General features: G+C 34.1%; 1 protein-coding gene across 2 annotated transcripts; it reads right to left on the bottom strand.

Moving 5' to 3' along the window:
* Positions 1 to 3098: 3098 nt before the first annotated feature.
* trappc13 (trafficking protein particle complex subunit 13) lies at positions 3099 to 25250 on the bottom strand. Of its 2 annotated transcripts, XM_073829825.1 has the most exons (13): positions 25183 to 25250; positions 20899 to 20967; positions 19369 to 19468; positions 17333 to 17417; positions 17115 to 17242; positions 14339 to 14411; positions 13998 to 14042; positions 13617 to 13634; positions 11418 to 11551; positions 8602 to 8800; positions 6861 to 6961; positions 6636 to 6783; positions 3099 to 3393 (listed from the first exon to the last, which is right to left on the bottom strand). In XM_073829825.1, the coding sequence occupies exons 1-13, from the start codon at positions 25226 to 25228 to the stop codon at positions 3286 to 3288; spliced, it is 1254 nt and encodes a 417-aa protein (XP_073685926.1). In that variant the 5' UTR covers positions 25229 to 25250; the 3' UTR covers positions 3099 to 3285. The 2 variants fall into 2 exon arrangements, with proteins under 2 accessions (XP_073685926.1, XP_073685927.1); XM_073829826.1 differs by lacking the exon at positions 13617 to 13634.
* Positions 25251 to 25282: the final 32 nt, after the last annotated feature.

Consider the following 25282-nt stretch of genomic DNA (forward strand, 5'->3'; position numbering starts at 1 on the left):
AAGTGCATATCTACTGAGCCTCATAATAAACACATTATGTTATCATTACTAACTTATTACTAATTTAATATTCAGCACACAGGCATTAAGTGAGAAGGGCAAATCCTTAGGAAAAAAGAAAACAGGCAAATATCGCGGTTGCTGCGGTTGTTGCATTCCTCTGCGGTTATGCACGTCAATAGCGCGGTATTGCGATATTGCGGTTATCGCGACAGCCCTAGTTGTCATATTTTTACCTTTTTAGTCTTTCTGCAATCTTCCTCACTGTAGGAGGTTGAATGAGTTTCAGTAAAGACTGCGTTCAAGAAATACGATAAAAATGTATGCTGAATGCAATTGGTTGCCTTGTGTTTTTTAAACACTGATCTTTTCTATTATGTTAAATGCCATATTTGCTTGCCTTTTATAATATTCACTTATGTTGTATATTTGAATATCATAAAATAACACGAGTAAATTACTTTTTTTTTATTTAACATTAAATCGTTAAATCGAAACATATTAAAAAAAGAGTGTTTGATCATGTCCAAATACACATTCAAATGTATTTAACCTTAAATATTACACTAACTGTAATATAAATACTATATTAGAAAATGTTATCTTTTAAATGGTCAGGATCATTATTGCACATATTATTTAGTACAAAAAAAACTCCTCGAAATATTAACTAAATAGAACTGAACTATATATTACAATTATTTAATTGAATAAAAGTTAAACTTAAGGTGTTTGGTCACATTTGACTGCCAAAGTGTATGAGAACATATTAATTATGTCTCTTTATCACTCGCCAGAATAAAATGCGATTGTAAACCGTATTCAGAGAAGTTATCAATACACTATCAATGTACATTATGTGTCAATAATTACTCGAAATTGCTGCAAATATAGTAAAACGGCTGTCTATCCTACTTAAACCCATTCAAACACATTGACAGCGCGGAGCTGTTTGGAACTATTGAGAGCTCCATGAACCACGTGACCGCACAGCGGCGGCGAGATCAAAGCGTGTCGCAACTCTCTTTCTCTATGGTTCTGATCGGAACTAAACCAGTGCAGAAAGATTCTGTTCCCCGTCGCAAAGGGACGCCAAAATGTTTGAAAGGGGTAGAGCTTCTTTTAGTAAAATGCTTACAACTCCTAAACGGAATGAGATATTTCTCCCAACCTAAAAACCAGCGTTAGGGAAAGTTAATAATGTAATGCATTTACGATGCATTAATATTGAGTAATGCATTACAATATTGAGTTACTCCCTAAAAAGCTAACTAATTATGTTACTTAGTTACTTTTTTATGGAAAGTAATGCGTTACGTTACTTTTGTGTTACTTTTTAAATCTGGGCAGGGCTTGCTTGTTTGTTTTTAATATAAAAAAGTTCCACTGCACCAGCGCAAGTTCCGCTGAAGCTCATTTTATATGTGCTAAATATAGGTGGACACTCTTGAGACTCCTCTACTGCCTCGTTCTTATCAGAAACTGAGAAAAATAATAATTGCAACATCGTAAATAATAATAGCGGCATGAACATTCAGTTTCATATTATTTAACAAAATATCATTTAAATGTCAAGCCTGATAATCCCAGGAGACCTGCATAGTTGTACATTTAAATGTTGACTGCTGAACACTTTCATAATGCGTTTAGGCTAACGTTAGCTAGCGATACAACTTTTCAAGGACATTTTAATGGCATTCTTGATAATCAGTAACTTGCCTTCATAGTACTGAACACACTTATAAAATCCTGTAAATATTTTAAAGCTTTAATTATTTTTCAACTCTACAGCTGTGCAATAAAATTCACTTTAAAGATTCACTTTTCATTCATAAAGACGACATGGAAAAAATGTCTTTTCATGGAAAACAATCTTATTAAGATGAAAATTACATGATATTCCCCATATAACCAGAAGATGGCAGCAGAGGATCAATCATTGGCTGCAGATGCCATTTCAACTCCCTAGTTTTTTCAAGACGTCTTGCTTTCCGATTTATTATAATATGACTAGTATAATAAATCGTAGTACTTTTACAGCACTTTAGTATATAGTATAGCAAGTGCAGAAAGTCATTAAAATAAATAAATAAGCTCAGACACAAACAGCCTATAAGGGTGAATTATTAAAATACTTCTATATAGTTCACTACAAATTAAATAAGTTAAATATTAATGGTATATGAATAATGCACTCAATATGAATCGATTTGAATTTGAAATATTTTATATAATTTAATAACTACATCTTTTAAGCTTTATCTTGAACTGTAAAAGCTATTACATAGTCTATATTATACAACAAACTTGTTACTGCTGTAGTTTTGTTGCTCTGAATTTAGTCTGAATCATTTAATGCACAGCTCTTTTTTTTTGTCGTCAGCTTGTCAGATGTTTAGTCCAGTTATTACTGTCAATCATAGCAATGACTGGTGCATATTTAGCCGATTTACTCGCATATTTTTTTAAACTTGCGTTTGACATTTTTGAAACCGTATAAATGGATGTTTGGTTAGAAAAACAACACTTTTCTTCGATTGTGAATGGATTATGTAGAGAAATGAGCAAAGTACACTCCTATTACGGCACAGTACAGTCGACCGGAAATGACTTTGCTGGCTTGTCTAAAACAAGGAAGTAATCCGTGCATATGGTCAGTTCTCTGGTCAATAATTATCCCCCAAAGTTTTACATTTACCCTTTGGGAAACTATAATGGGGTCGTTTAGAAAAGGGGCCTGTCTAAATTTACCCAAAATCCTATAAAGCCTAACAAAAACTCAACTTCACAAAACCTGGTGAGCACATGTAACAGGTGATTCTAAACAAGCATGCTAAGTTTTAAAGAGGTCGGACCACAGCTGGTGCAATAACAGTCATAAACTGTTATAAATAAACATCTTCTTTCTATAGCAAACTATATGTATTTGCCAAAAATACACTGATTTAGGTGCTTACAGGCTTGTTTAACAATATGTAATGTCTTTTCCTATATTTGCTTAGATGCCTTAAAGCGCTTGAACCCCTTGATTGTTATTATCCAGAAATGTGTCTCTGAACTCTTTGCACAACCCAATTTTGTAAAGGAAGCCTTTGTAATGGTTTTAACATTTTAATTTATGTTTTATTTACATGGACAGAGAGTTAAAATCATGATTAAGCTTTAAAAATGACATTTTAAAACAACAACCTTAAAGGTAAAGAGCAAAAGGTGTTATATTAATAGATGCCGAACAGATGGGGAGTTGGTCCATTGACACAGACAGTGCAAAATGCCAGCGGGGTTTCAGCTCTCTGGACTGGTGTAAGGACACACCACACAGACCTGTGCGATGTCATCATATTCATACGTCCTCTTCAGGAAGGTGTCTGTTAGCCTCAGTCCTGATATGCTCTAAAAAACAGAAACGAGAAAAAAAAAATGCAGCAGAATTTATTTCAGCTCTTAATGCATCCAATTCCTTCTGGAGCATCAGTGAGTGTTTGGACCTTCTGTAATAGTTGCATATGAGTCCCTCAGTTGTCCTCAGTGTGAAAAGATGGATCTCAAAAGCATACAGTCATTGTTGGAAAGGGTTCAAATACACAAAAATGCTGGAAAACCAAAGAATTTGTGAGATCTGAATGACTTTTCTGAAGAACAGCAGGCAGTTGAACTGTTCAGGACAAACAAGGGACTCATGAACAACTATCACTAAACAAACACAGCTGTGGATCATTTAGTTTTAACACAGTATTAAGAATCAAGTGTATTATTTTTTTCTTGTGGACTATATGTAAACATCTTTTATGTGAAATATCTTATTCTAGTCAGTACTAAATAAAAGCATGCATTTTGCATGATCCCTCTTATTTCTGCAAGGTGCGTGTAAACTTTTGACTTCCCTATATATTAAATAAATTCCTGTATTAATTCGAACTCAAGCAGCTAACAGGATACAGAATCATTTACATATAGAACCTAACATTTGAAATACATTTAGTATAGAATTAAATGGAACTCAATTAAATTCTTAAAAAGAACTTGCTGTGTCATTTTTAAAATATACTACATTTTTCAATATGAATACTCAAACATGTTATTAACATAAAACCTTTTTTCCTGAAACGTCAGATGATATAATCAATCCTTGAAATGTCAATTACAGAAATGTGTACTTAATTTAAATATTTTGCATTATATTTAATAAATTAGCTATTTATTAAGAGCAACTTTATCCACAAATTTTCTGTCAATATTTGTTTTCATAAACTAGCCTAAAAACAATGCGACTGACATTTTGTGGTGCTTTATGAAAAATGTAAATCTATTTAATGGCAGTATTGTCATTTTAGAAAAACTGTAGTTATTATATAACGCAACACGTCGCGTAACTTGTGTTAGACTAATGAACAGTGTTGGGGAGTAACTAGTTACATGTAACGGCGTTACGTAATTTAATTACAAAATAAATGTAACAGTAATTCGTTACAGTTACTTAGAAAAATGTGTAATTAAATTACAGTTACTTATGAAAATGTTAAAGATTACAAATGGGGTTACTTCTAAAAATTTTCTTTAAACATCTGGGATATGTTGAATAATATTAATCTGTTGCTTTGCCTGTTTTTGATATGCACGATGCCTTCTGCTAAGGCCATTTATTAAAGCAGTGCTATTCTGATGCTTTTGATTGGTTTGAATTTGCGGTGCACCACGTCTGCCAATTAGGTTAATCCTCTTTGTCAGCGCGTTCATCGTTCCCTTTGTGTATTCGAGACCAATATTAAAAACATTCATAACAAATTAGCTAGCCTGCTAGCTGCCTTTACCAGACACACTTGTATTTATGAACCCTTTCACAAAAAATATCACATTTTTTCTCCTTGAATAAGATTGGTAATGTCAGATCTAACTTGCGATTTTATCACATTAACCCATTTTAATTTTGAGTGTCATTTGTAAAATCAGTGTTTACACTACTGCGTGATTTTCAGCTGAAAGGTGACTAATGATTTGAAGGATGAAAATCCGCTGCAGTTTAGTTTATTTTTGAATAATATAGATCTATTTTTCTCAAGGGCTTGAAACTTTTCTCTATAATGATCGATGTTGACCTAACGTGCCACCTAGTGGACAAATCTCTCAATTAGTTTGTCCCATTTTGTCTTGCAAAATCGAGCTATCATCTAGTGAAGCACCCCAGTTGGTCACTGAATCTAAGCAGTGTTTTAGATGAAATGTAACTTTATTTAAAAAAAAAAAAAACAATAGCATGGATTTTATGACACAGCTACAATGATGGAGTCTGTTTGGATTTGGCAGTATCTATTCTACAATCTATTCTTTCTTCTGTTAGTGAGAAATAATTATTAGCCCTGTATGGTATAATGATTTCCCTTCACACATAGTGGTAAAAAAAAATAATGGTATGCAGATTTTCACTTTTTTTTTAATTATATCAGTAAGAAGAAAAAAACGATTTTTTTCCTCATTATTATAATCTAGAATTGTGTTTTCTCTTAAATATAACTAAAAATAATGTTCTATTATTTTAAATAGATAATTTCGATATTTTAAGAAATCTTTTTTAAGATTTATGTTTTTCAAGGCATTGTTACTTGCCAGTGTGTCCTGTCATAGCTATGCAAAATTTAGATTTTGTAACAACAGTAAACAATTTTTTTGTTATAAGGTCTGGTTTTGTGATGGCTGTACTTTAAAATAAATTAATATAATCTTAATTCAAGTGATGAAAGATTTTGAAATTCTAACAGTGAACTACTGTAAGGTCACACCTGCTTGGTATAAATGCTTGAAAATGATTTAGTTGAAAATATCCATTAGAAACTTAAAAGTAATCAAAAAGTAATCAGATGTAATCAGTTACTTTACTTTTCTAAAGTAATTGAAAAGGTACACTACTTATTACATTTTAAATAGGGTAATTTGTAATCTGTAATCTATTACATTTCCAAAGTAACCTCCCCAACACTGCTAATGAAATAACTGTTAATGTGAGTGTGTTAAATATTTAGGAATTATAATTCAGTCAATCTTATTATCACTCCGATTCAGATTTAATTTCAACATCCTGTGGATTGGAAAAGAATGTCTTAAAGGGATAGTTCACTTAAAAATGAAAATTCTGTCACTAATTACTCACCCTTATGCTGTTCTGAAAATATTTTTGATGAAATCTGAGAGCTTTCTGATCCTGCATAGACAGCAAAGCAACTGACACGTTCAAGACCAAGAAAGGCAGTAAAGACATTGTTACAACAGTCCATGAGACATCAGTCATGTGTTGTGGTGCTCTCATGAATGCACATAAAAGACTGAGATGAAATAGAAAGAAATAGTTAAATTCATAACATTACTGTTGAACCACTGGTGTCACATGGACAATTTTATTGATGTCCTTACTACCTTTCTGGATCTTGAACGTGTCAGTTACAGTACATTGTACTAAAATATCTTAATTTGTGTTCCGAAGATGAACCAAGGTCTTACGAGTTTGGAACGACACGAGGGGGAGTAATTAATGACAGAAATCCATAATTCATTTGGGTGAACTATCCCTTTAACTTTCATATTTTGCCTCTGCTGTATATGTATGAAAAAAAGCCCTTTGATCATGTGTGAGTTTCTCCTACCTGTAAACCCTGGACGGAGGACAATAGTTTGAGAGGAATGGAAAGGGAAGCGCTGGGGCTGAGTTTACCCAGCGGTCTGCCTGACACCCCACACCAGTGAATGGAGCGAGTGTTACACATCTCCAGCACCAGGTCCATAGTCCTCTCACTGACAACAAACAAACCAGCGGTTAACACTCAGATTACAGAGCTAACACACAGACAGACTCAAAGTGATACTCTTACCTGCAGTTTGTGATTTTACAGGTGATGTCGAAGGGCTCCTCTAGATTGACCGTGTCTGGGATCAACTCGAGAGAAAGCCTGACATCACCATAACCAGGAGCCTAGCAGAGAAGATCTGTATTAGTTAGTGTATTTGGCTGAGATACAATCGAAAATCTGGAATCTAAGGGTGCAAAAATATTGAGAAAATCACCCTTAAATTTGTTTAAATAAAGTGCTTAGCAATGCAAATTACTATTCATAAATGAAGTTTTGATATATTTACGGTAGGAAATTCACAAAATATCTTCATGGAACATAATCTTTACTTAATATCCTAATGATTTTTGGTATAAAAGAAAAATCGATAATTTTGACCCATACAATGTATTTTTTAGCCTGAAAAAAATCCAGACCCTAATCTATTAAGATTAAGGGTCTGGCATCGAGCAATGAAAAGGGCCTAACTCGAGGGGCGGCACCAAGCGTGCATTTGAAACTCTCACTGCACGCAATTGGATAACGCCACGACCAATCACAATCACAAAATGTGTGAGCCCCCTACGCTTAGCTACCAGCGGAGCTAACTGATCTGAAACTCTTGCCGTATCCAGTCGGCAAAACAGCAAAAACGTCCTTCTTGCAAAGGAACGATTCGAGTGCGGTTTTCTGTTCCTCGTTTATATGAAAAGCCAAGTCTAACTCATTGTAGCGGCCAAAGCCGTTTCAAACAACTGGTGTTCATCTGTAGACATCTTTCAATGTTTACTAAATGATTCCGGATGTCGCAGCGCTGTCGTCATCAGCTTAGCTCGCCTCTGGCCTGCCTACATCAGATACACCGATTTGATTGGTTCCCAGAACTGCAGTAACGTGCATTATTGCTCAATGCCAGAGTGTCTTGCAGAGACAATTCAAATTGAGCTCTCCTGAGACCTCTGGATTTCCAGGGTATGTATTTTTGGCTACTGCTACAAATATATATATATATATGGTTTTGTGGTCACAAACAAGTAACACAAGTTACTTTGCTTTCCCATTTATTCACTGAAAACTCAGATGGGAAGTGAGGTACAGAGACACTTTAGCCTGAGGCTTATTTATTTCACTTTTGGTGTGAAAGGGCCTTAACATTTGCCCAAGGTCCGTGTACCTACGTATAATTGGTTTTCTCGTTTTTGTTTTCAAAACAAACAAACGAATAAATGATTGGTTTATGCAATATTTACATTTTCTCGGGAACACAAAAACGAATTTCGTTCATATTTTCCATTTTATTTTCATTACAAGTCGTTCAAACGCAGATATTAAAAAGTCAACGAAACCAAATCAAAAAATTTAAGTTTTTTAGACATTGTAAATGTAATTGTAAATGTAAATATTGCATAAACCAATCATTTATTCGTTTGTTTGTTTTGAAAACAAAAACGAGAAACCCAATTATACGTAGGTACACGGACCGCCTAAAATATATCTTTTGGGTTTTTGTAATTAAAAACAAAACAAATGAGACAAAAAGAATGTAATGCATTTTTTTTTTCATGAAAATTAACCAAGTAACGCAAGTTACTTTTTCACGGAGTAATGCAATATAGTAATGGATTACTTTTAAAAGTTATTTTCTCCAACACTGGAATGATATGGGTTCTGCATAATCCACTGAATACATTCTGGCTGATTTTTGTGGAAAGGACTGATGAAGCAATTCCTCTAATTCATCATATAATAACGTTTTTTTTAATCCACGCTAAAGCCAGTGTACCATTCTCTGGAGTTGGCTGGTCTGTAGACGTCCTCTCTCCCCAAGGTTGGTTTTCCACACAATGTCTAGTTTTCCAATCACCGTCACTCCTTTGATGACTCCGGCCTTCTCCGCAAACTCTGGCTTGGGCTTCAAACAGTACAAATACTGCCTCGTGTCCATCGGCTGCAGATACGACATCTTCCCAAACGTTGACTCACTAGAAATAGAAGAGGAAATTACACATAAGTACACCAAGTACAACACCAACAAGCGAGACATTTAACGGTGCCATCACATTTCCCATTGTTGTACAAACTGGTATTTATTACATTTTACTTCATTTTCATAACCAAAAACTGTGGTTTGCAGTCCAAATAGTTTTTGCATTTACTGCACTTCGTTACTCTTCTAGATACAGTGAGGAAAAAAAATGTGACATACATTTACCCACTGACAAAAAATAATCAGTCTATAATCTTAATGGAAGGTTTATTTGAACAGTGAGAGACAGAATAACCAAAAAATCCAGAAAAACACATTTCAAAAAAGTGATAAATTGATTTGCATTTTAACGAGTGAAAGAAGTATTTGACCCCTTCGCAAAACATGGCTTAGTAATTGGTGGCAAAACCCTTGTTGGCAATCACAGATATCAGACGTTTCTTATAGTTGGCCACCAGGTTTGCACACATCTCAGGAGGGTTTTGTCCCACTCCTCTTTACAGATCCTCTCCAAGTCATTAAGGTTTCGAAGCTGACATTTGGCAATTCGAACCTTCAGCTCCCACAGATTTTCTATGGGATTAAGGTCTGGAGACTGGCTTGGCCACTACAGGACCTCAATGTGCTGATTCTTGAGCCACTCCTTGGTTGTCTTGCCCATGTGTTTTGGGTCATTGTCATGCTGGAATAACCATCCAAGACCCGTTTTCAATGCCCTGACTGAGGGAAGGAGGTTCTCAACAAAGATTTGACAGTACATGGCCCCGTTCATCGTCCCTTTGATGCAGTGTAGTTGTCCTGTCCCCCTAGCAGAAAAACACCCCCATAGCATGTTTCTACCTCCATGTTTGATGGTGGGGATGGTGTTTTGGGGGTCATAGGCAGCATTCCTCCTCCTCCAAATACAGCGAGTTGAGTTGATGCCAAAGAGTTCGATTTTGGTCTCATCTGACCACAACACTTTCACCCAGTTCTCCTCTGAATCATTCAGATGTTCATTGGCAAACTTCAGACGGGCCTGTACATGTGCTTTCTTGAGCAGTGGGCAGGTGCTACAGGATTTCAGTCCTTCACAGAGTAGTGTGTTACCAATTGTTTTCTTGGTGACTATGGTTCCAGCTGCCTTGAAATCATTGACAAGATCCTCCCGTGTAGTTCTGGGCTGATTCCTCACTGTTCTCATGATCATTGAAACACCACGAGGTGAGATCTTGCATGGAGCCCCAGACAGAGGGAGACTGACAGCTATTTTGTGTTTCTTCCATTTGTGAATAATCGCACTGTCGAACAGTTGTCACCTTCTCACCAAGCTGTTGCCGAAGTTCTTGTAGCCCATTCCAGTCTTGTGTAGGTCTACAATCTTGTCCCTGACATCCTTGGACAGCTCTTTGGTCTTGGCCATAGTGGAGAGTTGGGAATCTGATTGATTGCTTCTGTGGACAGGTGTCTTTTATACAGGTAACAAGCTGAGATTAGGAGCACTCCCTTTAAGAGAGTGCTCCTAATCTCAGCTTGTTACCTGTATAAAAGACACCTGTAAGACAGAAACCTTCCTGATTGATAGGGGATCAAATACTTATTTCACTCATTAAAATGCAAATCAATTTGTAACTTTTTTGAAATGCGTTTTTTTGGTTGTTATTCTGTCTCTCAATGTTCAAATAAACCTACCATTAAAATTATCGACTGATTATTTCTTTGTCAGTGGGCAAAAATCAGCAGCAAATATTTTTTTCCTTATAGTGGCTAATGAATCAGACGTCTCTCACATTCATAGAAAATAGCTTAGACTTCTACGTTGAACAATAAGCAGACAAGCAAACACAAACTCATTTACAGTAATGCACTTACAGTGGCGTAATTACAGACAGTGCTGTTATTTAACAGACACAACTAATTTCTTATGGGACATTCTAAAATGTCTAACGTGAAAAACGCATAACATGAAGGACCAAATTCATTAAACACATTATTAATAAAGCACAGCCTATAATGAACATGCACGAAGCAGGTATGAGCGTTTTTTTCCTCCCATAGAAAACCGCTACAAGGTAAACGACTGACATGGCTTAATGCATTTAAATGTCCAAGTAAACACATTACTAAGAGTCTGCTCTTAACATCAAGCATTTTATAGCATTTTTCTATGAAAGGAAAAAGCTTAACCCGTAATGGAAATTACAATAATGAATTACTATAAATTTGATTGATGTCACAGATTTAATGTCATTCATTTTACCCAATACATTCCATTATTTATCTTAACTACTCTTCTTAAAAGTTTAGTTCTAGTTTTAAAAGTCAGTAAAATGTCAAATCACTTATATGCTCACCAAGGCTGCATTTATTTAATTAAAAAAACTGTAAAAACAGTAATATTGAGAAATATTATTGCTATTTCAAATAACTATTTTCTATTCGAATGTAATTTATTCCTGTGATCAAACCTGAATTTTTTGCATCATTACTCCAATCTTAGTTTCACATGACTCTACAGAAATCATTCTAAGATGCTGATTTGCTGCTCAAGAAACATTTCTGATTGTCATCAATGTTTCAGGATTCTTTGATGAACATTTAAAAGAAGATATGTTGTAATATTTATTTCTTACCCTTCATTGTCAGAAGACACACTGTTGAGTTCAGTGACGTTGTACATCATAGAAGGTTCCAGAGAGACTTTCTCCATAAACATCGGGGATGTAGTGATGTTCTGGATCTGTGCCTCGAGAAAAACCTCATCCGTCTGTAGGGTCAAAGGTCAAAAGCATCAAATCAGCCTGGCTGCTGACATCCCGTCATTTATTTATCCCTGGTAAAATCTCATGCAGTACTGTACTGTATGCGCATTTATATTTATACACAATATCCCGGAGAGATACTTTATTTGAAGGGCTCCACATAAAGACTTAATGCATTTGAATGAATTACATTTACCATTAACAATCATCTAAATGTGTGTGTTCATAATATCACAATCTACGTGACTTGAGTGCTGCTAGATTTTAATCAATATTATGTGAAGGTCTGTGAATGTAGCCCATCAAATCAAGCTCTTCAGACAAGTCCAAGTGAAATTTGTTGCATTTTTGCAAAGAGCCAAATAAAGCAGCTGTTTGGCCAGTTGATCTCCGGCCGGTAGATTAGTTTTATTTCGAGTTGGTATTACAAGTAGAGGTTAGTTCATGCCTGTAGATCAACAGCACCTTTTGACAGAAGTATTGTTATTGTTACAGCATGAAGCAAAGACACCATGCCAAGCCTGATTAATAACCATAAAAACCCCAACGGTTTCAAAAGAATGCATTTTAAATTAGACTAAAACATGTCACAGCAGTCTTTAAATTCTTCACACCATTACAACGCATACTAAATATTGTACTTTACAATAGTGTGATATGTAAAATGTTTCTGGCATTGATTTAAATCTGCTGAAAACAGCAAATGGCATAAAAAAAATCTCAATTCAAAACAAGCATTGGTTTCTCCCAGACTTTTTTTCCCCAGAGTCAGACTCAATGTTTAATTGATTTAGTTCAGTAATGGTCAGATGAGTGAGCGGTAAAGCAAAAGCACTGAGAGGAAACAAGTCAAGGAAAACAGAAGAAAAATATTTCTTATTTCACTTCTCAGTCATCATTACTTAGTCAATAAAAGACGACAACTTATAAACAGCTAAATAACTTATAAACCAGTCAAAAGTTTTTGAACAGTAAGATTTGTAATGTTTTTTAAAGAAGTCTTTTCTGCTCTCCAAGCCTGCATTTCCTTGATTCAAAAATACGGCAAAAGCAGTAAAATTGTGAAATATTTTTATTATTTAAAATAACTGCTTTCTATTTGAATGCATTTTAAAATGTAATTTATTCCTGTGATTTCAAAGCTGAATTTTCAGCATCATTACTTCAGTCTTTAGCGTCACATGATTCTTCAGAAATCATTCTAATATTCTTATTTGCTGGTTTAAAAATAATAATAATAATTATTATTAATATTTAAAACAGTTGAGTACATTTTTCAAGATTTTTTGATGAACATAAAGATCCAAAAACTGGCATTTATTTGAAATAAAAAGCTTTAAACTAAAAAAAAAATCATTTTTTTTTTTAGTTTAAACATCAGTTAAAACATTAGTTTTTCTTTTTTTAATTATAGAAATTAATACTTTTATTTAGCAAGGATGCTTTAAATTGATCAAACATGATAATAAAGACATTTATAATGTTACAAAAGATTTTTATTTCAGATAAATGCCATTCTTCTGAACTTTCTAATTATAAAAGAAACCTGAACAAATTCTACTCTGCGGTTTTCAACACAATAATAATAATAAATGTTTTTTGAGCAGCAAATCAGAATATTACAAGGATTTCTGATGGATCATGTGACACTGAAGACTGAAAATTCAGTTTTGAAATCACAGGAATAAGTTACATTTTAAAATATATTAAAATAGAAAGCAGTTATCTTAAATAGTAAAAACATTTCAAAATGTAACTGTTTTTGCTGTACTTTGAATAAAATAAATGCAGGCTTGGTGAGCAAAAGATACTTCTATTAAAACATTAAATATCTTCCTGTTTAAAAACTTTTGACTGGCAGTGTATAAAACACTAATGGGATAGGTTTGGATTTTTGAACTTAGATTTATATTTTCACATCAGCACTGTTGTGCTCATTAATAAATCCACTGAATATCGAAATACGTTTCTCTTGTTTTCCTCTTGCTTGTTTCGAAGACTCAGAAAGAGGAAAGAAACAGGTTATGCTGAAAAAAAAAAAAAGTTGCAATGAGAAGGGAAAACAATTACCACTGAACTGAGGTCACTCTAATGGAGGAATAAAACACAAAAATAAACATTAGAGAAGTGAAGGTTACATGCACCAGAAAATGACAATGTCAGTTTTCTTCTTGAGGCAGCGTAAATGTGAACAAAACAACTAATTATGAATGAAACACACACTACAAACGAGATATCGAATGAAACAAATGAAAATGTACAAAACGGGTTCTTAAAAAGCATAGCCTCACTCTAAATTATTACATATTTAAGCAGCGAGGCAGTGCAGAAAGAAAGGTTAAACAGTATGACCATGAAAACAGAACTATAGATGCGTTTAATTTGCTTATGCATAATTCTCTAAATGCTACAAAAGCACATAATACCGCAAAAAAGTCTATGCAAACTTACCTCAGCATTGTAGAATTTGGTTTTTACATCTAGAGGCTTGAGAACCTGGTTCAAAAGAGAGTTAAAACTGAAGTTGGAGCTGCAGTTTGATTCCACCTCAACAGAATCCATGTCAAATGCAATTTATCACACAACTCAAGACTGCTTTCAATGACGTAGCTTCAGTTCTTCAATACAATACTCTTCTGACTATCTACTGATGTACCGAGCAGCACAAGATCTCATGCTGGAGTTCAAATGTTAAGCTTTAGTGTTAATTAAAAAGTCTCGGCTCTGTGTGAAACTGTTTACAAGTGATGCATGAGGCTGGCGTCCAATCCCAGCAGAAAGACTGAGCTCACCTGAAACTTAAAGAACTTTCTGAAGTAAAGCTTTTCTCCAGTCTGAGTGGTGTAACTGACGGCACAGACCAAGCTGGAATCAGATGGTAAACAAATATGGTGAGGACAACAGCATTTTGCACACAAATGTATTTTTTTTTTTGGTAGCAACATAATTGTTGGAGCATGTACACTACCAGTCAAAAGTTTTTGAACAGTAAGATCTTTAATGTTTTTTTTTAAAGAAGTCTCTTCTGCTCACCAAGCTTGCATTTATTTGATCCAAAATGCAGCAAAAACAGTAATATTGTGAAATATTTTTACCATTTAAAATAACTGCTTTATATCTGAATATATTTTAAAATGTAATTTATTTCTGTGATCAAAGCTGAATTTTCAACATCATTACTCCAGTCTTCAGTGTCACATGATCCTTCAGAAATCATTCTAATATGCTGATTTACTGCTCAAGAAACATTATTATTATTATTATTATTATCAATATTTAAAACAGTTGAGTATTTTTTAGGATTCTTTGATGAATAGAAAGATCCAAAGATCAGCATTTATCTGAAATAAAAAAAAGCTTTTGTAACATTATACACATCAAAGATTGGAGTCTAATTTATAGAAATTAATACTTTTATTTAGCAAGGATGCTTTAAATTGATCAAACTTGAAGACAGAGATATTTGAACTTTCTATTCATCAAAGAAACCTACAAAAAATCTTTTTTTTTTAACATAATAATAATAATAAAAATTTTGTTTTTTTGAGCAGCAAATCAGAATATTAGAAGGATTTCTGAAGGATCACGTGACTGGAGTAATGATGCTAAAATTCAGTTTAAAAAAAATCACAGGAATAAATTACATTTTTAAATATATTCAAATAGAAAACACTTATTTTAAATATTAAAAACACTTTAAAATTGTACTGTAATTTGCTGTACTTTGGATCAAACAAATGCAGGCTTGGTGAGCAGAAGAGACTTCTTAAAAAACATTAAAAATCTTACTGTTCAAAAACTTTTGACTGGTAGTGTAACAGCATTTGCAATGAATTTCATTTCAGCAATGTCACATAAAATGTTGATGTCTAATTTTAGATTTTCCATTTTGATTTTAATTTTGATTTAAATTTTAGCAATTTTACTACATGCTTATTAAGTGTCATTTTTATTAGTTTACTGTCATACCACTCTACTCTATTAATGCTAACAATTTTATTTCAGTTTCGGAATAATTTACTCACCCCCATATAATCCAAGAAGTTCATGTCTTTCTTTCTTCAGTCAAGATGAAATTAAGGTTTTTGAGGAAAATATTACAGGATTTTTCTCCATATGGTGGACTTCAATGGGGGTCAATACGTTAAAGATCCAAAATGCAGTTTCAATGCAGCTTCAAAGGGCTCTACACGATCCCAGCCAAAGAATAAGGCTCTTATCTAGTGAAACGATCAGTCATTTTCTAAAAAAAAAAACTTTTTAATTATATACTTTTTGGAGCGTTGGAAAAGTCATGTGTGGTTAGGTCTTCGTCTGTGTACTCCAGTTCAAAAAGGTAAGGAAGGGCGAAAAAACTATTTTCTCCATTTATCGTTATTTTACCTTTTTTGAAAATGCCGTTTGACTTTCTTTGCACATATGCTTTGTAAACACTGAGTCAAGTACTTCCACCTACGTCATGTGTGACCTTTCCAACGTCACTATACGTAATGTGTGAGGTCGAGCTAGCATTTGTGGCTAAAAAGTATATAATTAAAAAAAATAATATATTAGAAAACGATGCTAGATAAGATGCTTATTCCTCAACTGGGATTGTGTAGAGCCCTTTGAAGCTGCACTGAAACTGCTATAGAGACAGAGTGACATGCAAACCAACGCTTCCCATTGACTTTGTATTGCGGGAAGCTGCCTCCTTGTCATTTCTGACTTATAACATAAAATAGAACTATGTCTAACAGCTGCTATGTGACAAGGTGTACAATAAGCAAGCTAAAAAACACAGAATTACATTTTTATAAGCAGTCGACCTAAAAAAACGAGTGTTTGATACAAAAGTAGGAGGGAAATTTAACAGCAGTACAGTAGACATTCATTATTTTTAACCATGTCAAAGGATTATTTCACCACCCTGATAGGAGGAGATATATTTAGAAACTAAATTTTATTGGTCTGTGTCAGTGCTCCTTTTCATCACCTTCCTTTTGTTGGAGAAATGGTCCAACTGAATGGCCCAACCTGAAATATACTTACATCTACAACTATTTGTGTCCTTAAACACTCGTTTTTTGGGTCGACATCTTATAAAAACGTAGTTTTGTGTTTTTTTAGCTTGTTTACTGTACACCTTGTCACGTAGCAGCTTTTAGACATTGTTCTGATTTTTGTTTTAAGTAAGAAATGACAAGGAGTCAGCTTCCCGCAACACAAAATCAATGGAGAGCGTTGGATTGCAATTAATTAATAGAAAATGGCCTATCATTTCGCTAGACGAGACCCTTAATCCTAGTCTGGGATCATGTAGAGCCCTTTGAAGCTGCACTGAAACTGCAATTTGGACCTTCAACCCATTGTCCACCATTGAAGTCCACCATATGGAGAACAATCCTGGATTATACTCATCAAAAACCTTAATTTTGACTGAAGAAAGAAAGACATGAACATCTTGGATGACATGGGGTGAGTAAATTATCAGGAAATTTTACTTCTAGAGTCAAGTAATCTTTTAAATTATAAAATGTTATTTTTGAACACTTTTAGTTGCATTACCAAGCATCAAAAGTTACGTACATGTGTGTCCCGATCTCCTTGACCTCATGATGGATAACATCGTCAATGCAGCACTCTGGCTTGAGCTCTGAAACGGCGGAGTTTGAAGCTGATAAATTCAGCCTCTGGGAGCTCGTCTGCAGGTCCGCCTGGGAGAGGAGAGAATCATGGGATAGCAGTGAGACAAAACAGCTGCCACAACTGCAGAATATGCTTTATTACTTCCCACGAGCCGTTACCTTTACGAGAATATCTTTGACCACTTGACTGCTGTCGTTGTGCACGCTGATGTAACTGGAGAAGGTCTCGCCAAGGAAAATATTTCTGTATAGGAAACGACGAGAATGCATATATCGAATCGCTGGAGTACTTGGAGATTCAAAGAGGCATGTGACACTTTCCACAAACAGGACACAGAATAAGACCTGGGGTGCTTAACCAGCAGAAAACGAGGATCATTAACCTCGGGAGGTCAGAGGAAATACTATACGAGCTGATTTATTTTGATTTGTTTTTTCACTTGAGTATCACTTTCACAAAGCTTTTATGCATTATAATTATTCATAATGTGCGTTGTAATACATTATATCTTGTCATAAATAATTATAAGCAAATTTAAAATGCATAGTGTAACAATGCATTGGTAAGTGTTATACTGTGGTTACTGTTATTCATAAGACATTATTAGGTGCATTACTAATGCATTAAAGCTAATTTTATAATGCACTTCGCATAAAGGCAAAGTGTTACCACTTGATGTGTGTTATTTTTGGTAACACTTTGCAATACGGTTTGATTTGTTAACATTAATAAATTACTTCTAAAGCATGTTCATTTCAACAAGAGATATTATTAAAATAAAATAAAAAAGTTAATATTTTTTCATGGACTTAAAATCAAAAATGAACTGAATTAACAATAATTAGTTGTATAAGTAATTTACAAGGCATAATTAATGCATTAAAGCTAATTTATAATGCACTATACATATGAGGCCTTAAAGTCCCCCTGAAATCAAAATTAAAGTTTTTTGGCTTTTAGTATGAATATATTAGCCTTAAGGTTATCTATAAGCTAGTGTGCTTCAAAACAAAGACAAAATTCGCGTTTACAAGATATGGGCATTCAAAACTTACAGTCTCGTCACTTCCGCCAATATGAATCAAGGATTTGGATGATATCACCGTGCACTTCAGTTTCTCATCAAACGTTCTGTCCAATCAAATGCTCTCTAGAGTCCGTAATGTCCCGTCCCCTACACAGAGACGCAATACACGGAGCAGATCATATGCGCTCATATGTACGGACGGCATGTATTAAATTACACGGCCTCAGTATGATTATGATCACTACTTTGTTTTAGCAAGTTTCATATTGAATCTGTGTGGTAATTTATTAGCCTGTGGCTGTCATAAGCTTACAAATGCGGCTTTACCGAGCTCAACGGCTCTGGCCCAGCAGATATTAATGGAACGCTATTGGCTATTCAAAATTAGTGGGCGGGGCTGGGCGATATGTTTTTGTTTCAGTTAAAAGTACGTCACCACATAGAATAACGCTGCGTGTTTCAAGGCACTTCAGTGGACCTTTAAGTAAAGTGTTACAACTTGATTTGTGTTATTTTGGTAACACTTCGCAATACACTTTGATTTGCAATAATAAATGACTTCTAAAGCATGCTTATTTCAACAAAAGATATTATTAAAATTTTAAAAATATAAATATTTGTTACTATTATTTAATGGAAAATAAAATAAAAAATGAACCAAATTAACAATGAATAGTTGTATTTTTAGGAAATTTGAACAAAGATTAAAAAATACTATAACAAATGCATTGCTCATTCTTAGTTAATGCATTATCTAATATTAACTAGTGTAATTAATATTATTATATACTATTATATAATTAAAATTACCCTTCTAAAGTGTCACCAAGTTTTTAAATTTTTTTTTTGCTAGACAACTGCACTTTTTTTGATTTGGAATGAGGAATACAGACATTTGATGCGTTTTAAATTAGATTACATAGTTAAACATATCTAATAATGGTAATTATAAAAAAATAGAATTTTAGAGGCTTTTTTTGCCATTTTGCATGTAAATCATTTAAAAAGTCTGTACTAAATGCAATACTAAATACGATACTAAATGTGATCCTAAAGTGTACCATATTTGTGGAAAGTGCCATGAACTCATAAACAAATCCCAAAATAAATTAGAAACTTTTCAGTTATCAACATGCATATAATAGGATTTTATTAAACAAACATTACCCAAAATTCTGTGGCAGGGTGAGCATTTCCCCAAGGATTAGTGTTTCTGCCCCCTTTACGGTCGATGGATCATCTTTCATGAGTCGTATAAACAAATCACCTGTAGACATGTGATATGCTGAGCTGTAAAACTTTGAGTGACAGTCGGCGCTTAGATGTAGACCGCAGTAGACATCTAAATCAATAGATTGTTTTATCTGTGACTTATTCATGCATAGGCAGCCATCTTTTACATGTAGGTCAATGGAGGTCACAGGCTGTGAGTTGCCAACATGTATAAATCTCCAGATGTATAACATGTCCTATATGACAAATATAACCTCATGTGAGTAATAACCAAACAAACTGTTTGCAAGCTGTTTCTGCTAACAGTTTATACAGATTAAAAGCATAACACGAGGTGGTGTTTGATGCACTCCATTCACTTCGTGTTACAATCTCATTCATGCTGATTTATAGGGGAACATATTTCAACCCCTTTTATATATATAGAAGTGCTACTCAGAACTGTCATAGTGACATGTGGTTCTGAAGATCGCCTTTCAGAGCCTTCGCTACCTGCAACTGAAAACAAACATTGCAAACTGCTGATCTATCACACGGCCATACTAGGAGGCGGCATTATAGCAGGGATTATAGAGCTGCTGCTAATAGCTTTCAGGGAAGCTCAATACTAGCTGATGTGTTGCATTACAACAACAAACACTGCAATATAATACTTTACACAAGAGATGCCCAAACCAAGGCAGCAGGCAAAAATGGCCAGTGATGATCTATGATTTGGCCCTCTATTCTACTTCACAAGATGGGTGGAAACAAGAAACAAAAATAAAATAAATAACATGCCATGTAGATGCAAAAACCTTTTTTAAAATAAGCATTTTTATTAGGCTCCTATGAAAATAACACTGGAAATTTCTGCAAATAAGGCATTCAATAACTGACAAGTAATCATTTCATTGCCATTAAAGGGATAGTTCACAGATAGTTTCGTTAAAAATCTTCGTTTGTGTTCTGCTGAAGAAACAAAGTCACCTACATCTTGGATGCCCTGGGGGTAAGCAGATACACATCAAATTTTCATTTTCGGGTGAACTATCCCTTTAAAGTGAAATTACTGAACCCAGACATAGGGGGCACATAAAAATGCAAAGAAAATAAAAGAATGAAAAAAAATCTGAGACTGACTTAAGAGTTTGTTTTTTTTCATTTGAACTACATATTTTTGTTGCATTTTTGCTTCGTAATGAAAAGAATCTGTCATGTTTTTTTTTTTCTAAAACAGTTGAATAAAATAAAACATTTCATTTCAGCTGCTCAATCAATTTCCATTTTAGAATCGAATGTTTCATTTTAGCTCTTCATAGTAAACAGTTTGGGTACCTCTGCTTTTATTAATAATTTAATTAACGAATTATGAAATTGATTTCTTTACCACTGATTCAGTATCTGATTTCACAAAATGTGTGTTTTCTTCAAATGTTTCTTAAATAGTAATAAAAACACGGTTAATGCTTCACTGGATTGTACCTGGAAGATCTCTGTCCTCACACGTCACCGGCATGTTTGTAAAAAGCGTAGGTTTGGTCAGCCGCATTACTGGAGAGAGAAACATAATTAACCGTTAATGTGAAATTGTTACAATACATATATTTGAAGTCAGAATATCAGAATCTGCAAAAGGCTAATTATTTTACCAAAATATAAGGGGTCATACAAAAAGCATGTTATTTTTTATTTAGTACTGACCTGAATAAGATATTTCACATAAAATGTGTTTACATATAGTCCACAAGAGAAAATAATAGTTAAATTTATAAAAATGACCCTGTTCATAAGTTTACATACACTTGATTCTTAACACTGTGTTGTTACCTGAATGATCCACAGCTGTGTTTTTTGTTTAGTGATTGTTGTTCATGAGTCCCTTGTTTGTCCTGAACAGTTAAACTGCCTGCTGTTCTTCAAAAAAATCCTTCAGGTCTCACAAATTTTTTGGTTTTTCAGCATTTTTGAGTATTTGAACCCTTTCCAACAATGACTGTATGATTTTTTTTGAGATCCATCTTTTCACAGTGAGGACAACTGAGGGACTCATATGCAACTATTACAGAAGCTTCAAACGCTCACTGATGCTTCAGAAGGAAAAACTGCATTAAGAGCAGGAGGTGAAAACGTTTTAAATTTGAAGTTCAGGGTAAATTAAAATTTCTCTTATTTTTTCTTCTGGGAAACATGTAAGTATCTTCTGTAGCTTCTGGAGGGCAGTATTAAAGAAAACAAACAAAAAAAGATATTTAGGTAAAATAAGGAAAATGTACACATCTTCATTCTGTTCAAATGTTTTCACCCCCCGACTCTTAATGCATTGTTTTTCCTTCTGAAGCATCAGTGAGTGTTTGAACCTTCTGTAATAGTTGCATATGAGTCTCTCAGTTGTCCTCAGTGTGAAAAGATGCATCTCAAAATCATACAGTCATTGCTGGAAAGGGTTCAAATACACAAAAATGCTGGAAAACCAAGGAATTTGTGGGACCTAAAGGATTTTTCTGAAGAACAGCAAGCAGTTGAACTGTTCAGGACAAACAAGGGACTCATAAACAACTATCACAAAAAAAAAAAATTAATTTTTTTCTGCTAACATTTGACTTCAACTGTATATATACACAAGTATACTATATAGTTTGCTTTTTGTGTAATTTTAACTGCTCGGTTAATGTAGTTGATTCTAAGACCAACTATGCAATAAAGTGTTATCTTAAGTATGAAGTTACTATATAGTTAAATGTCTTCCTGATTTCCTGAATATATATCCCTGTGAGCCATCAGTTATAAGCCACAAAATTATGAAAATCTAATATTATTTTACTGAGGCAGCAGCCCTAAGACTGTTTGCACTCTGTAATTATTTCCACGACAACTAAATACATTTAACCTGTTAAATATGAATCTAAATGTAATACAGTAATTAAAAATCATCCTGTTCGGACATAATATTTTACTAAAATCAGCAGAAAATCAAATTCAGTACTACAATGCTACAGTTGCACTTATAGTTGCACTTATTGTTTATTTATTTATTTTACATCATCAGAATGGTACGAAACCATTCTGGTGACTTATGTAGCACTTGCTATATAAACATAAACAGGGAAAAATCGTGATTATCGTGAAATCATCATTAGAAAAGGCTAAATGGTCTTAAAAAGTGTCACAATTGTGATCTTCATGGACAGAAATGACAGTAAATGAATGGGACATATGGGTGTATATTATATACTATACTTTACTGGCATCTAGTGTTTACAGCCATTCAGGGTTTAGTATTATATATAATTTAGGGCTGTCAAATGATTAAAATTTTTAATCAGATTAATCAGACTTTTCAGTGGATTAATCATGATTAATCACTATTTTTTTTCTGAAATGCATACCAAAATATAAATAACAGGACACAGATACATAATTTTCACATTTTCATATTATGCCAGGGCCCGCATCGGGCCTGTTTTAGGCTACTCCTTATTTTTTATATTTTAGACATCCATCAATTATGTCGTGCTGGTGGAAACAACACGAGACTTTCGCTTTTACTTTCGACAACGGCTCGGATGGCGCAACTGGAAGAGATCCGCGTTCAATCGCACGCAGTAGGCTGAAACTTGCCACAAAATACCGGCAAAAATAAATAATAAATGTGTCGGGGAAAGAGTAAGGACATATCTGAATTATTTATTAATAAAGTGTATTCAATGTGAGTCAATGTCGCAAAGATCCTGCAATCTCATTTTTGGACGCGCCTTGAGAGAGAAATTTATCGTTAAGGATTACATATTAAACAAGTTTTTGTTTTCGATTTGTTTTATTTCGTTAAGTAATAATTTAAAACTTTCTATAGATATGTTTATCATGTCTGTGAGGCATGCATTTAGCTTTATTTTTGTAAGCACTCCTGTTCAAGAACGAGACGACAGAAAGCGCATCATTTTTGTTTTCTTTATTTTATAAAAACACTGCAACGTTTTTTGGTGTATTACTTTTTCCTTTGTGAGCAAAAATGACGGATAATTTGAAATTGCTTCCACTGAAAAAATGCAAATGATTGAGCTGGTGCCTCGATGACCTGCAAAGCGGCTTTATGTATCTTCCACTCTCCACTCTGTCACTGTGTCAGTCACCGCTCTTTCGAGAATGAACCCAGCATAACTATGCAGATTTAATTCCCAAAACATAAGAAAAACGAAAGTTTCATACAAATTCTTAATGGATTATGGAATGGAAAGTGCAAAGCGCGCTCCCTTTATTATCACTAAAAGCGTCACAAATCTAGAGATCTCACAACGTTCCGTTATAATCAATAAAGCTTTCTAAACTACACAATGAATCTTTTATTTACATCGCGTCTACACTTAGTCAGGAGATGAACAACGCTGGATTGTTTGCCAGATCTTCAATTGGTTTGCTTTCGTTTGAGGGTACAGTATATAGCACCGTCTACCCCAGTAGAACCGGGCCTAAGCTTGGCTATAACCACTCCAGTTGCAGAGGGGCTGTGGCCCAGGCTTGTACTTGTTAACTGTACCATCATCATTCTTTTTATATTTGAATCCGTCCATAGGCTCACCTTGCTCCATCTCGCCTCTAGCTCCCCAACCATTTTCCTGACAAATAATTCGTCACTCTGCGCATGCGTGAAATGCGTTAAAAAATTTGACGTAATTAACAACAACAAAATAATTAACGCCGTTAACGCGTTATTTTTGACAGCCCTAATATAATTATAAGATTTTATAATTTTGATTTGAAAATAATATATTTTTAATATAGTATGTATTTTTTTAAATAAAGAAATAAATAGTGTGTAATTTAGATTTGAATCTGGTCTAGTACCATGACGTCCCCTCAAAATACAAAATATCAAAAAAGAAATATTATTGAAAAATAGCACATACATTCCATTTTTAAAAAAAGTTACGTTCATTGATGTGAATTATTGCAGAGGATCACAACACAAGTGTGAGCCTTAACTTGCTTTAACTGAGTGAGGGATTATCAAAATAATTATCAAGAAAACAAGGTCAGTATGCAAAAATTCTTAATGGTTTCAGAAAAAATATAACTTCTTATTTTTACAAGTACTCTACCATATAGTGCTATACTGCAGTGTGCTCTGTTCCTTTTAACACTAAGCAGGTCTGTCTGCTCACTGCAGTACTGACTATTGAGTATTATCTGTGTAATCCACCCATCTATGCTCTCTGTAATAAATCAAAATTTATTCAGTTTCTTTAAATATTTATTTTTAATATTTCTACTAAATATACCAAGATAACAAATATGAAATGATTTATTGAAAATAAAATCATTTCTTGTTCTTCTTTCATTTTATACACAAGATATTAAGCAAATTAATCTTAAAACAAAACATAAAAGCATCACTTCTAAGTGCTTTTCTATCAACTCCTTCAATACTAAGAGAGATCTGTCTGTCTGATGCAAAACATCACCTGTCATCTGTTTACTACAGGACAACTCCATAGAAAACTCCTAGACGCACATTAACTGACTGATACTAAAGAAACGAACTCCAAAAATAAAAAATAACAATAAGCATGTACTATGTCTCAAACTTAATGAGCTGCAGTAGGTTTACTGAGCAGATATGATTAGCATCAGCAGCTAGCAGGGAAGAGAACTTCAGAGCTAGAGCGGGCATTCCAGCTATATTTCTGAATGAATGTAAAGCCGCAACACTGTTCGGACATTCAGTTGCTCTCTCGGTACTCTGGTAAGAAAGGTAAACACTCGCAGTACCTTTTAATGCGAGCAGATGCTCTTGTTTTGCCTGGTTGACGTCCATCTTGTTTGCAGCACTGGACTGACCTTTGACCTGCATATCAGCTGCTGACGGCGC

Source organism: Garra rufa, chromosome 23 (assembly GCF_049309525.1).
Source record: "Garra rufa chromosome 23, GarRuf1.0, whole genome shotgun sequence".
Lineage (NCBI taxonomy): Eukaryota > Metazoa > Chordata > Actinopteri > Cypriniformes > Cyprinidae > Garra > Garra rufa.

Coding starts and splice junctions, on each gene's coding strand:
- trappc13 (XM_073829825.1), bottom strand. CDS start 25,228: ATGGACGTCAACCAGGCAAAACAAGAGCATCTGCTCGCATTAAAAG. Junction 14,412..17,114: donor AAGGAGATCGGGACACACAT/GTACGTAACTTT, acceptor ATCTGATTCCAG/CTTGGTCTGTGCCGTCAGTT. Junction 14,043..14,338: donor GAAAGTTCTTTAAGTTTCAG/GTGAGCTCAGTC, acceptor CTTTTGAACCAG/GTTCTCAAGCCTCTAGATGT.